The sequence below is a fragment of the Borostomias antarcticus genome (assembly GCF_949987555.1).
Source record: "Borostomias antarcticus genome assembly, chromosome: 17".
Lineage (NCBI taxonomy): Eukaryota > Metazoa > Chordata > Actinopteri > Stomiiformes > Stomiidae > Borostomias > Borostomias antarcticus.
This window is the reverse complement of record NC_140250.1, coordinates 1,441,704-1,454,203: the sequence shown is the minus strand read 5'-3', so window position 1 is coordinate 1,454,203 and position 12,500 is coordinate 1,441,704. Positions and strand designations below refer to the sequence as shown.

General features: G+C 49.6%; 3 protein-coding genes across 4 annotated transcripts in view; 2 read left to right on the top strand and 1 right to left on the bottom strand.

Moving 5' to 3' along the window:
* intu (inturned planar cell polarity protein) overlaps positions 1 to 3,550 on the top strand; it is a gene marked incomplete at its 5' end in the record, with an annotated part of 22,743 nt that extends 19,193 nt beyond the window's left edge. Inside the window, 5 exon segments of the mRNA XM_084451778.1 lie at positions 26 to 120; positions 1,250 to 1,333; positions 1,808 to 1,913; positions 2,225 to 2,364; positions 3,380 to 3,550. Of these exon segments, the coding sequence (XP_084307904.1) occupies positions 26 to 120; positions 1,250 to 1,333; positions 1,808 to 1,913; positions 2,225 to 2,364; positions 3,380 to 3,491 (537 nt within the window). The 3' untranslated portion in view covers positions 3,492 to 3,550.
* Positions 3,551 to 4,731: 1,181 nt separating this feature from the next.
* Positions 4,732 to 8,423, bottom strand: ino80b (INO80 complex subunit B). Of its 2 annotated transcripts, none has more exons than XM_084452224.1 (5): positions 7,885 to 8,423; positions 7,435 to 7,642; positions 6,937 to 7,097; positions 6,018 to 6,190; positions 4,732 to 5,770 (listed from the first exon to the last, which is right to left on the bottom strand). In XM_084452224.1, the coding sequence occupies exons 1-5, from the start codon at positions 7,925 to 7,927 to the stop codon at positions 5,306 to 5,308; spliced, it is 1,050 nt and encodes a 349-aa protein (XP_084308350.1). In that variant the 5' UTR covers positions 7,928 to 8,423; the 3' UTR covers positions 4,732 to 5,305. The 2 variants fall into 2 exon arrangements, with proteins under 2 accessions (XP_084308350.1, XP_084308351.1); XM_084452225.1 differs by having other exon boundaries at positions 6,949 to 7,097.
* Positions 8,424 to 8,832: 409 nt separating this feature from the next.
* aadat (aminoadipate aminotransferase) overlaps positions 8,833 to 12,500 on the top strand; it is an 8,566-nt gene continuing 4,898 nt past the window's right edge. Inside the window, 5 exon segments of the mRNA XM_084451549.1 lie at positions 8,833 to 8,933; positions 9,233 to 9,303; positions 10,421 to 10,589; positions 12,153 to 12,285; positions 12,366 to 12,440. Of these exon segments, the coding sequence (XP_084307675.1) occupies positions 8,905 to 8,933; positions 9,233 to 9,303; positions 10,421 to 10,589; positions 12,153 to 12,285; positions 12,366 to 12,440 (477 nt within the window). The 5' untranslated portion in view covers positions 8,833 to 8,904.

The following is a 12,500-nucleotide window of genomic DNA, read 5'->3' as shown; positions in this document are numbered from 1 at the left end:
TGACCTCTGTGGGTGTTTGGCTCAGATCCCGCGGATGAAGCACCCCAACCCGTTCTACCTGGGCACCCTGAGGAAGACGCTGACGGAGAGGGAGACCGAGGAGATGTACAACACCATGAAGTGAGTCAGGCGGGCAGCGCCGCGTCATCGGGCCGGTGTTATCTGACCCCCCTGCGCTACCCTGACCACCCCCCCCCTCCCCACCCTCTCTCTCTAAAAGTGCGTGTCCACCAGCAAGCTGCGTTTTAGAGCTGCCGCTGTTTAAAATGGGTAATGAGCTCTAGGGTGCTATAGAGCAGCTGTGTTCCAAGCGCTTTTTAGCGCTACAGCGCCGTGAGATCTAGGCTTTTTTTGCAGTTGAAAAAACATGAACTTTTTTGGGCTAGAGCGCAGGCTGTAAAAGGCTGTTGTGACGACAACAACGGTCAGTTTTTGACCAAACCGCAGAGACAGCGAACGTTAGCACTAGCTAACATTAGCTAGCTATCGTAACTTGGCTAGTTAATCTGCAGTCTGCAGAAACACGACACTCGTTGGTAACGTAGGTGTAAAACATGGGTAGCCTAGCCAGCTCTAACCCCAGCTCTAGTGCGCTCTAAGAAGCTGGACGCTTGGCGCTGTTCAGCTACATACAGCTCTCCGGTGGACACACACCCTAATCCCTGTCAGACTGACTACCCCTCCCAACCCTCAGGTTGACCCTACCCTAACCCCCCCAACCCTCAGACTGACCCTACCCTGACCCCCCCAACCCTCAGACAGACCCTACCCTAACCCCCCCCACCCTCAGACTGACCCTACCCTGACCCCCCCCAACCCTCAGACTGACCCTACCCTAACCTCCCAAACCCTCAGACTGACCCTACCCTGACCCCCCCAACCCTCTCACTGACCCTACCCTGACCCCCCCAACCCTCAGACTGACCCTACCCTAACCCCCCCAACCCTCAGACTGACCCTACCCTGACCCCCCCAACCCTCAGACTGACCCTACCCTAACCCCCCCAACCCTCAGACTGACCCTACCCTAACCCCCCCAACCCTCAGACTGACCCTACCCTGACCCCCCCAACCCTCAGACTGACCCTACCCTGACCCTCAGATTGACCCTACCCTGACCCTCAGGTTGACCCTACCCTGACCTTCAGATTGACCCTACCCTGACCCTCAGGTTGACCCTACCCTGACCCTCAGATTGACCCTACCCTGACCCTCAGGTTGACCCTACCCTGACCCCTCCTACACTCAGGTTGACCTCGGGGGCGGAGAACACGCTGTTCCACTACGTTCTCATGGAGACGGTGCAGGGGATCTTCATCGCTCCCACACACAGGTAGGCCGGACATCCCATAATGATATCGTCAGGCAGGCTGCGTATGGAGACATGGATACAGGCTGCGCTGGGCATCCCATAATGATATCGTCAGGCAGGAGCGTATGGAGACATGGATACAGGCTGCGCTGGGCATCCCATAATGATATCGTCAGGCAGGCTGCGCTTTGCTCTCTGTACTTCGTGTTCAAATGATTTTTTGAATCATTTCAAATGATTCAAATCATTTCAGGATAGTGAAACAGATTGAAGATGGATCAAATAAAGTAGATCATGTAAGATAGATAATGACGTTATTGATTGAATGTTGATCCAACCCTTCCTCCCCCCGCACACACACACACACGCACACACACACACACACACGCACACACACACACACACACGCACACACACACATACACACGCGCACACACACACACACATACACACGCACACACACACACACACACACACACACACACACACTCCCAGGGAGGTGGCCCAGCTCAGCGGCTCCATTCACCCTCAGCTCATCAGGAACTTCCACCACTGCTGTCTCTCCATACGGGCCGCCTTCCAGCAGAGCCTGCCGCCCAGGGTGAGACTCACACACACACACACATTTTAATTTGAACATACACACACGTAGAATTACACACACACACACACACACACACACACACACACGGAACTCGGAAAAAGAATCACATGAGAACCAGTTTTGTTTATCTTTCATTATTTGAAGGCGACTCCCTTCTCTCTCTCGCTCTCTCTCCTCTCTCTCTCTCTCCCTCCCTCCTCTCTCTCTCTTTCTCTCTCCCTCCTCTCTCTCCCCTCTCTCTCCTCTCTCTCCTCACTCTCTCACTCTCTCTCTCTCTCTCTCTCTCTCTCTCTCCCTCTCTCTCCCAGGGTCGGCGGGGGACAGACAGAACCCAGAGCAGCGCGGGCCTGGGCCCGGTGAAGGAGCACGGCGTGCTGTTCCAGTGCAAACCCCAGAACTGGACCGACCAGCGCCGACCCGCCCCCACCATGACCTACTGGGTCATCGGGTACGTAGAGCAGGAAGTGGACAGGAAGCCCAACCTGCTAGCCAGGGGCTTGATTTCACCCCCCCCCCCCCCCAAACCCCCCAACCCTAACCCTCCACACCATTAAGCACCCTGACAATGGTGATGTTTACCTTACCCTCCACCGCAGGGTCAGTGTGATGAATCATGCCTGTAGTATGAATGGGGCGTTTGTACGGTCTGCAGCTCCCTTCCTCTCCTCCTGTACGTGGAGATGAGTGATGGTCCTCTCCTTCCTCCGGGGCGCGTTTCTCTTGGAGACGATCCCAGAGAGAGAGGGGGAGAGATCAGAGAAGGAGTGTGTCTGTGTTAGTCAGTCCCCAAGGAGAGATCAGTCTGGAGGCCCAATGAAGGAAGGAAACTACTGTTTTTTTTTTGCTTCCCTCTGGAATATGTAGGGGTGGGTCGTATGCCCACCTCCCCTGTTCTCTGTAAAGCGCATTGTGTTGCCTCTGGGTATGAAATGCGCTGTATAAATCGTTAAATGGAGTGGGATCGCCATTCATAGCTGGTCGGGTTGTCGTGAGATTCGACCTTGTCCTTGGGTAGAGAGTGCTACATCTTACAAGGCACTCTTGACTTCTATTACTTGAAAGTATAGATATCAACATCATAAGTCAGCACGATAGCATTTTTACATTGACTGCTCCCCCACAAAAAAGTAAGGAATTAATGTGTGTTCCAGGCGGATGCTTCTAGAACCCGTGTTTGTTTTTCTGTGTGTTCCAGGCGGATGCTTCTAGAACCTGTGTTTGTTTTTCTGTTTGTGTTCCAGGCGGATGCTTCTAGAACCTGTGTTTGTTTTTCTCTGTGTTCCAGGCGGATGCTTCTAGAGCCTGTGTTTGTTTTTCTGTTTGTGTTCCAGGCGGATGCTTCTAGAATCCGTGTTTGTTTTTCTGTGTGTTCCAGGCGGATGCTTCTAGAACCCGTGTTTGTTTTTCTGTGTGTTCCAGGCGGATGCTTCTAGAACCTGTGTTTGTTTTTCTGTGTGTTCCAGGCGGATGCTTCTAGAACCCGTCCCTCAGGAATTCTACGTGTGCTTCCACGATTCAGTGGCGGAGGTTCCCGTGGAGATGGCGTTCAGACTGTCTTTCGGCTTGGCCTTGTGACACCCTCCCCTCTCTTCACCCTCCTCCTGTAGTACCCTCCTCATACCCCTCCTCTTCCTCAGTAACCAGCTCCGTGGAAAGGCCTTCACCGTCTCCGACAACACTACTACTACCTGGAGCCAAGAGCTCCACCATGGTCCTCAAGCTCTCCTGTCTGACCTCCATGTCTACCGGTGTGCCTGTCCGTTGAGACACCAGTAACAGTGTTGTGATGTGCGTCTCTGGGCCTGTCTGTCTGTCTCTGGGGCCTGTCTGTCTGTCTCTGGACCTGTCTGTCTCTGGGCCTGTCTGTCTGTCTGTCTGTCTGTCTCTGGGCCTGTCTGTCTGTCTCTGGGGCTGTCTGTCTGTCTCTTGGCCTGTCTGTCTGTCTCTGGGGCTGTCTGTCTGTCTCTGGGCCTGTCTGTCTGTCTCTGGGCCTGTCTGTCTGTCTCTGGGGCTGTCTGTCTGTCTCTGGGCCTGTCTGTCTGTCTCTGGGCCTGTCTGTCTGTCTCTGGGTCTGTCTGTCTGTCTCTGGGTCTGTCTGTCTGTCTCTGGGTCTGTCTGTCTGTCTCTGGGCCTGTTTGTCTTTCTGTCTCTGGGCCTGTCTGTCTGTCTCTGGGCCTGTCGGTCTGTCTCTGGGCCTGTCTGTCTCTGGGTCTGTCTGTCTCTGGGCCTGTCTGTCTGTCTCTGGGGCTGTCTGTCTGTCTCTGGGCCTGTCTGTCTGTCTCTGGGCCTGTCTGTCTGTCTGTCTCTGGGTCTGTCTGTCTGTCTCTGGGTCTGTCTGTCTCTGGGCCTGTCTGTCTGTCTCTGGGTCTGTCTGTCTGTCTCTGGGCCTGTCTTTCTGTCTCTGGGGCTGTCTGTCTCTGGGCCTGTCTGTCTGTCCAGGGTTGTCCAGGAAGTCATGCAGACTCATGTCATAGTTGTTCCAGAGCACCGATGAGCTTTGGTGCGTATGAGGGTCAAGGTCGTTCTCAACTGGATTGGGATGGATGCCAGACTGTTATGAAGCGGCCGATGTAAGCGCGCCTGTCTGTGTGTGTGTCTGTGTGTGTGTGTGTGTGTGTGTGTGGGGAAAGCGGTTTACTGTGTTAATACCTCAAAATGTGCTGGTACTTTTAAAGAAGGGCTTATGAGGTTTTCCAGGGACATGTAAATGACTGTTTACTGGAGTGTGTCAGACCAAATTAAATGGCTGTTCTAGCCGTTGTGCTCTCCCAGGCCAGGCCACTGTGGATATTCTGTATAACAGGAAAAAGAGAAGCTTGGTTGATATTTTATTTAAAATGTACAGTATTTTCAATGGGAACCTGATTTGTAATACATTGCGACTGCAAATTAAAAAAGAAAAAGTTAAATAAGTATTTCATTGGTCATGAATTTATTGAACGAACAATGGGTCAGTTCTTCCATAATCAGACGGGGTAGCAGACGTGAACTTGAGGTCAGTCCTTTTAGGAAAATGAGGTTGGATCATTATCCTCTCCTGCCATGATGACACAATCAGGTCATTGCATCCTCAACGGAACGGCAAATGAAACATCATTGGACAAATCAAGGAGACGAGCAATATGCCTTTTACTGTATATAATCTGACAAAAGAAAGACATACACATCCACACTGTCAATTAACAAAGCCCAGAGTCGACTGAATCGGAGTCAACTGAATCAATAGTCGGCTGAATCCAGGCTGTAGAGTTAACTGAATCTGAGTCAACTGAATCAATAGTCGGATGAATCCAAGCTGTAGAGTTAACTGAATCGGAGTCAACTGAATCAAGAGTCTTCTGAATCCAGGCCGCAGAGTCAACTGAATCGGAGTCGACTGAATCGAGTCCTCACGCGGCGCTTTCCACCAGCGTCATGTTCTTCTTGTAGCACTCCAGGCTGCAGAGCGGCGTCCCGGTCTTGGAGCAGGAGTACCTCTTCAGGTTGCCGCACCCGCTCACCCCGCACGCCACCGGCGCCGGAGGAGGGGGGCGGGGCGGCCGAGGGGCCGGGGCGGCGGCCCCCACCGGGAAGGACACCTCCACGCCGCGCGCCGAGTCGCTGTAGCGGATCATGGGGCACTGGGCCTGCTTGGACTTGCGCTCCCTCATGCTCTTGATCTTGGCCTTGCTGGTCTTGGTCAGCCTCTCGATGGTCTGGTTCTTGTTGTCCTCGGCCTTCTTGGCGGCCTGCAGGCGGCGCTTGCGGGCGCGCTCCTCCCGCTTCTGCATCATCTCGGCGGTCATCTCCTTCTCCTTGTACCCCATCGGGAGCTCCAGCAGGGGCTGGCTCTGCTGCTTGTGCAGGAGGGCTTTCTGTAGAGGACGGACGGACACACACACACACACACACACCCGTATGGGTATAACTTCAACCTTGACTGGAAGATTTTTGTCTCCGATCGTGAAAAAACTGGTCGGCGACGGCTAAATCGGGGGTAAAATCGTCCTAGTGCATGTGTGTGGCTGCACCAGCTCTGATCGCGACACGGACCCGCCCGGCGCCGAGCCCCGCTCCTCCCCCTGCCCCTCCCCCTGCCCCTCCCCCTGCTCCTCCCCTCACCTGTCTGGCCGTGAGCAGGGACTCGTCCACCTCCTTCTTCAGCTCCCCGTTGTCGTCCAGCTCCCCCTTCTCCAGGGCGTCCAGCCACTTCTCCTCCTCGTCCACCGGACCCCCCAGCATGGAGTCGGAGTCCAGGTCGGGCAGAGGCGATGGGGCCAGGTTACTGTCCTCGTCTGGGTCGGGGGGACAAGGGCGGGAGGGGAGACATCGGCATGACCCGGGACACAAAACTAACCACCCTGGGAATCTTGACAGGAAAGGGGATCAATTCAACTAGAAACATTTACTACTAGTTAATTCCACACTGCAGAGACATAATTCAAAGCCTAAAGCCTAGTTCGTTTAAGACCCTGGCTACTTTCCAAGGCCATTCCGACAGCAGATCTCATCAGGGGACACTCGTAAAAGAGGGTGGTACTGTGGTACATGCAGGAATGACTCATTAACAAGCTAAGCAGTTTAATAGCTATCTAGTGTAAAGGCTAGCCACTTAGTTTCAGACAGAAGCTCACCACTGGTACTTCCGAGGACACTGCACTCAAGAGAGGAGAGGGGGAGCAGTGATGAGGATGAATGGACTTCCATGTAGGCAACTTCTCTGTAACTATTTGTGCACTCTCCTGTTAGTCGTGTCTCTCTTATGAAGTATCTAGCCCATGTTTACTGCTCTGTGAATGTCCGTAGCCAATAGACAAACATTATCCAGGAGCTTGCTCGATCGCTCGTTGAGAGAGGTCAGGGAAGAATTTTTACAGCTCACTTTTCTGGCCCCCGGGTGAAACTTTTTTTTCTTCCCTCTGGAATATGTAGGGGGGGACCTATGCCCACCTCCCTTGTTCTCTATAAAGCGCATTGTGTTGCCTCTGTGTATGAAATGCAATAAACAAATAAAGTTTGATTTGATGATAAGACAAGACACCTTGGGACTCACCCAGCCAGGCCCTGTACTGCTCCAGAGGGACGCCCTCCGAGGGCTCCTCGTCCTCATCCTCCTCCTCGTCCTCGTCCGATTCGTCATCCACGATCATCAGCGGGGAGGGAGGGCGGGCGACGCCGGGAAGCACGGTGAACGTCGGCACGCTGCGTCAGCGGAGAGAGAGAACAGGGAGAGAGAGAGAGGGAGGAGAGAGAAGACAAGTCCATTCACCCACTGAGTTTCAAACACTCCTGACACTCCACCCATGTACATTCTGCCTGTTTGCTTCCCTCAGACTGGGCCGGTCGGTCGGTGCTCCCGAGGTCAACCTTTTATTGTTTTGTTTTATTGTTTTATTAAAGGATCCCCATTAGAGACACATGAATGAGCCTCTAGTCTTCCTGGGGTCCCGCAAAGTTAATACAATACAATGTAATACAATACAATACAAACATACTATTAAAAGACACAGTAAGTCTTATTCTTACACTGTTATCTCACCTCTTTGTCCCCAGCGTCTGACCCCCCAGTTTTATCTTGAGGCGGAGTTGGGGAGGAGGCTTGACCACCATGCCCGAGTCGGACTCCAGGGCTTCGGAGGAGAAGCCATGGCCGCCGCCGCCGTCGTCACGGTGATGTTTCCTCTTGTGCTTCTTGTGTTTTTTGTGCTTTCTCTTGTGGACGCCGTGTAGCCCAACGCCGCTGTCACCTGGAGTTACACACAGAGACCAGGTCGTTACACGGAATGGACAGTGTGAAGTCACAGAGACTGCAGTGTGTGTGTGTGTGTGTGTCTCTTAAGGACTAAGGCAGGTTGATCACTTTCAGTTCATGCTTCATAAACACCCACTATTCAATTCTCCACTCCAGTACATTGCAAAAGACATATATCTATATGATTTCAGTGGGGTTGTAGGCAGGTTGTTTGTGCTCACCAAGTCAACAACTCACCTAAGAGAAACCTCGGGTGAATCATGTCTTTCCTTTTCCCCATTGGTGTGACTGAGTAACCCTACTACTAACAAAACCAGGAAATCAAGGTGTTCTGCCAACCTACATCCCAGAGAACAGAACACCCCTTTTAAACCATGGAGGTATAGTTTTAAACCTAATTGCAGTGGAAGTGTTGTTGTATGACCAGCTCCTCTTCAAGGACAATGTCACCAACCAAGGAAGAGAAGAAGATATTTCAGTAGTCCAGTCCAATATTTCCAGTAGTCCAAACAAGATTCTGTCTTGGTAAATAATCTACATACATTTCACTCAACTATGTACAGTATTGGTTACAGATTCTAAAACAAACTAAGGTTAATAAACATGGCTCTAGGCTAGCTAGTTAGCACAACAACAGACGAGGAGCCAGCGACTAGCTACAGCTTATCCGGCTTCCAAGAGAGAATAATTACTTTCAAAACACATATTTTATAAGGTCAAGAAGATGAGCCGTCTTTCAAACTCCTAGTTAGGCTGGGTGGATACTCGCTAGCTAGATAGCATAACAACAACGCATTGTTTTCCTCGCGGCGGTACAACATTCAACTCAGGAAGACTTCACTGACCCCTAGCGGCGTGGTGGAGGAACTACACCGAGAATTTTGGAAGACTTTATTTTTTTTTATTTTTTTTTTACAACTAACGTAATAATCTATCGCAGTATCACACGTGCTGTATATTTTTGTATTACGGTCTTGTCGACAGTGACAATCTCCGTCCACAATATGTATTTCATTTATATAGTAGCCTATTCATGGGCCTACTACTGTAGCCTTGCTTGAACTAATATGTGGTGTGGAGCTTGGGAAATGTAGTTCTTATATCGATCACTTACATTGACTCTGCCAAGCTTGAAATACATTGTCCAGAAGCACCCTGTAAGAGTTCAAGAAATTCACGGTCAGTCATAAACGTAACGTGGCCGGTTTGATTTTAATCGTGTTTCTTCCCGTTTAACCCGTAACCCACAGTGCTGGCATGAAAAACAGCATCGCACTGCAACCCCGGTAACTCTTCACTGTGTGACCGTTAACGTTACTTGTAAGAAAACTACATACTCTTTTACACCTGTACCGACAAGGTGCCTTTCAGCCTATCCTAATATAATGTGCGACACCCAATTTTAACATTTTAATAGTTAACTTTACACACATCCCTGTCACATTGTAACAATGTATTTGTCCAATGAGTGTTGAATTGGACACAAAACAAGTTACCAAGCTCTATGATGATTGTTGCAAACCCCTATTGTGCAATAGACATTTTGAAACCTGTGTTTACATTTGTAACCGATCTGATTCTGCAGGAACATGAACTACTCCAGGTTCCTGACCGCTGTGAGTGCAGCTCGCAAGCCCTCCGCCATCCGGATGCTGAGTAAGTGATGAAACCATCTAGTTGAATGCATTGCTGTCCATGGGATGGATGTATCATGTATATCATATGCATTACATTTCCTTGTATCATAGTGTAGTAGCCGAGCCAGCATCAGCATAGTTGGGATAGACCTACTGTTAAACCCCATTCAGACATGAGGGTTCCCATTCAATTCTAGGGAATGTACCTGTTAGGGGGCATGTATGAACGTGATTTCACGGGAAATCTGCACAGCCAATTTCCCGTGTCAAGATCGAGTATTATTCCCTGGAATCTGTCGGGAAGGCTGTTACGTTACCGTTACGTTACCGGGTAGGTCAGTCTGGTGAAAGACACGAAACACCAGGGATTTCAGGCGCCACTGGAGGTTCAAAGATTCACCCAAAAGAAAATGTATATTTTGATCATTTTAACACGAGCAAAATAATTAGGGCTGTCTAAAACCAAAGAAAAGTTTGGTCGACTGAAAAGTAAATAACTTTGTTATTTGGCATAAATTATTTGTTATAGTATTTTATTAGGATATATATCAGTTTAGTATTTTTATAGGCGTATGCCGCACACTTAAACTTTGATGTAAAAATAATAACTATTGACTTTTTTAACAAGAAGTTAATGTGCATCACACATTTTAATTTGATCATAATCATCTTTATTGTGGGCCTAGTAGGTATAAATAATCCAAATAAAATAAAAAATACATTTAGTTACCTGATAATGGCAAGTGCACTCTGCATATCTCCCTCTCTACTTTTCTCCGCATTGCAAAATGTAGCCTACTAAGGTCTTGATCTTAAAAAGCAACAAAAATAACAAATAGAATATTGATTTTGAGCTTGTAAGAATAATACTAGCCTACGGATTTTTTCTTCTACTGACTAGGTCCATCTGGGTGTCTGTCGCTGGACTGTCCCTCGCGCGCTCTTTCTGGGGATCGGCATGTGTGAAAAGACGCAACATGGGAACGTCGTGGTGTTTGGCTCATGTGTGAATGGAGAAAATCAGTCGTGGCCCCCGGTTAGGGCCCCACAGTGAAGTACAGGGAACTGTGTGTGTGAGGGCTGTTAGTAAGCTAACTTCTCCACCCCCCTCTCCCCCCCCCCCCCCCCCCCCACAGCGGAGCTGCAGCAGCGCTCCCCTCCGTCCCTCATCTCCCTGGCGGGGGGCGCCCCCAACCCCGACACCTTCCCCTTCCAGTCCGCCTCCGTCCGGCTGAGGAGCGGCGGGGTCGTGACCTTCGACGAGGCCCTGATGAGGAGGGCCCTGCAGTACTCCGCCTCCAGCGGGTGGGTGGCAGCCGCGGCGCCGGGTGTGTGAACGACCGCGTCGGATGTTCGATGTTCGGGTGTGTGAACGACCGCGTCGGATGTGTGAACGGCCGCGTCGGGTGTGTGAACGACCGCGTCGGATGTTCGATGTTCGGGTGTGTGAACGACCGCGTCGGATGTGTGAACGGCCGCGTCGGGTGTGTGAACGACCGCGTCGGACGCAGAACTGCCTCCATTTATGCCAAGGAGCGAGTTTAAAGCTGCGTTCCTTGATTCACGTCGTCAAAACTAATTAAAACCACCTGTGTAGCACACAGTGCTTTACCGAAGAATTAAAAGTTAAAATAGTAGATACAAATAAGAGAATAAAACAGATCATATACATGGTAAAAGAGAATAGAAAGTAAGAATAGAAAATAAGTACAAAATTAAAACTGAATATGTAAAAAATAAAATTAATATAGGTAAAACTACATGATATAAGCTTTTATGGCTCTGGCCATTCGTTTGAGCCATTTGTTTGTGAACAAGTTTGCGCAAGTCCCTTACTGCCATCTAGTCAGCTTGGCTACAGGGGCACAGAACCAGGATGCAAAGAACGCCAGGGTTTGTAGCGGGGTTGTAGCTTTCCAGGCCTGGTATGAGGAAAAGAGTGGAGAAGAACATGGTTCCTCATTATAAGCTGTTTGACAAACAGCTTATAACAACACAAACTTAGGAGAGCTATAACATCACAGGGTCAATATTCACAGCTACCATGGATAGATATTTGCTGATGGAGAATTAGGATTTGAAGATTAATTTTGGTCCCCCTTAATTTCCCTCAGGAAGTAGCTAACTAGCAGACTGTAGCTAATACAGTAACTACCCTGTCACGGTGAGGCATCGGCAGCAATCTCTCGCCCACACAGGCACACACACACGCACACACACACACGCACGCACGCACGCACATCGGCAGCCTGCGGTTAACGAAGGTTATCTGTTTACAGCTCTTATCTTCCTTTATGGCTATCAGAGTAAACAGAACAGCCCGAGGTGGCAGTTCTGATGGACAGAGCATGAGTTTAACCCTGCAGTACACGCTGTAAATACACGGGTCAAACGTGTGGAACTGGAAATGATCCAAATCTAATACTACTATCATCGTCTGACAATATGACTCCTGTTAAAGATCTATTTGTTGGTACAATATACAGATTGCTACAGTATGTACAGTATTTCATCTTTAAATACGTAGATTGCAGCTCTGTTACACTTTGTACGTCAGTCAAATTCATGTTCACCGTTTTAAAATGTTATTCAAAATAACATTTTCATTCTCGACACTGTTATATTTTAACTTTTAATCTTGAGTTTAACCACAGCATATGTGTCAGAGCTGATGTGCTAGTATATATTACTATTTTTATATTGAGTTTATCCATTTAGTTACTGTTTTTATATACCTTCCTGTGTGTCTGTCCTTTTGTTGTTGTTGTTTACGTATTGTTCGCTCGTCGTCACTGTAAATGAGGGCAACCTCAGTGCCTCTCGAGCATAAATCAAGGTTTGAAAATGAAAATATTGTCTTCTTCCCAGGATCCCAGAGCTGCTGACATGGATGAAGAACCTGCAGAAGAAACTTCACAACCCTCCTACGGCCAGCTACAGCGCCGAGAAGGGCCAGATGGACATGTGTGTGACCACGGGCAGCCAGGAAGGACTCTGCAAGGTACTGCAGCCATTCATCATCATCATCATCATCTTCTTCTTCTCTTCATCGTCATGCTCCGGTCTCATGGGTGTGTGCAGGTGTTTGAGATGCTGGTGAACCCCGGGGACAACGTCCTGCTCGATGCTCCCACCTACTCTGGAACGCTAGCAGCCGTGAGTACCTCGTCTCTACCAGCTCACGCTCATCTCTCCGTCTCCCTGGTCTCTCTCTAC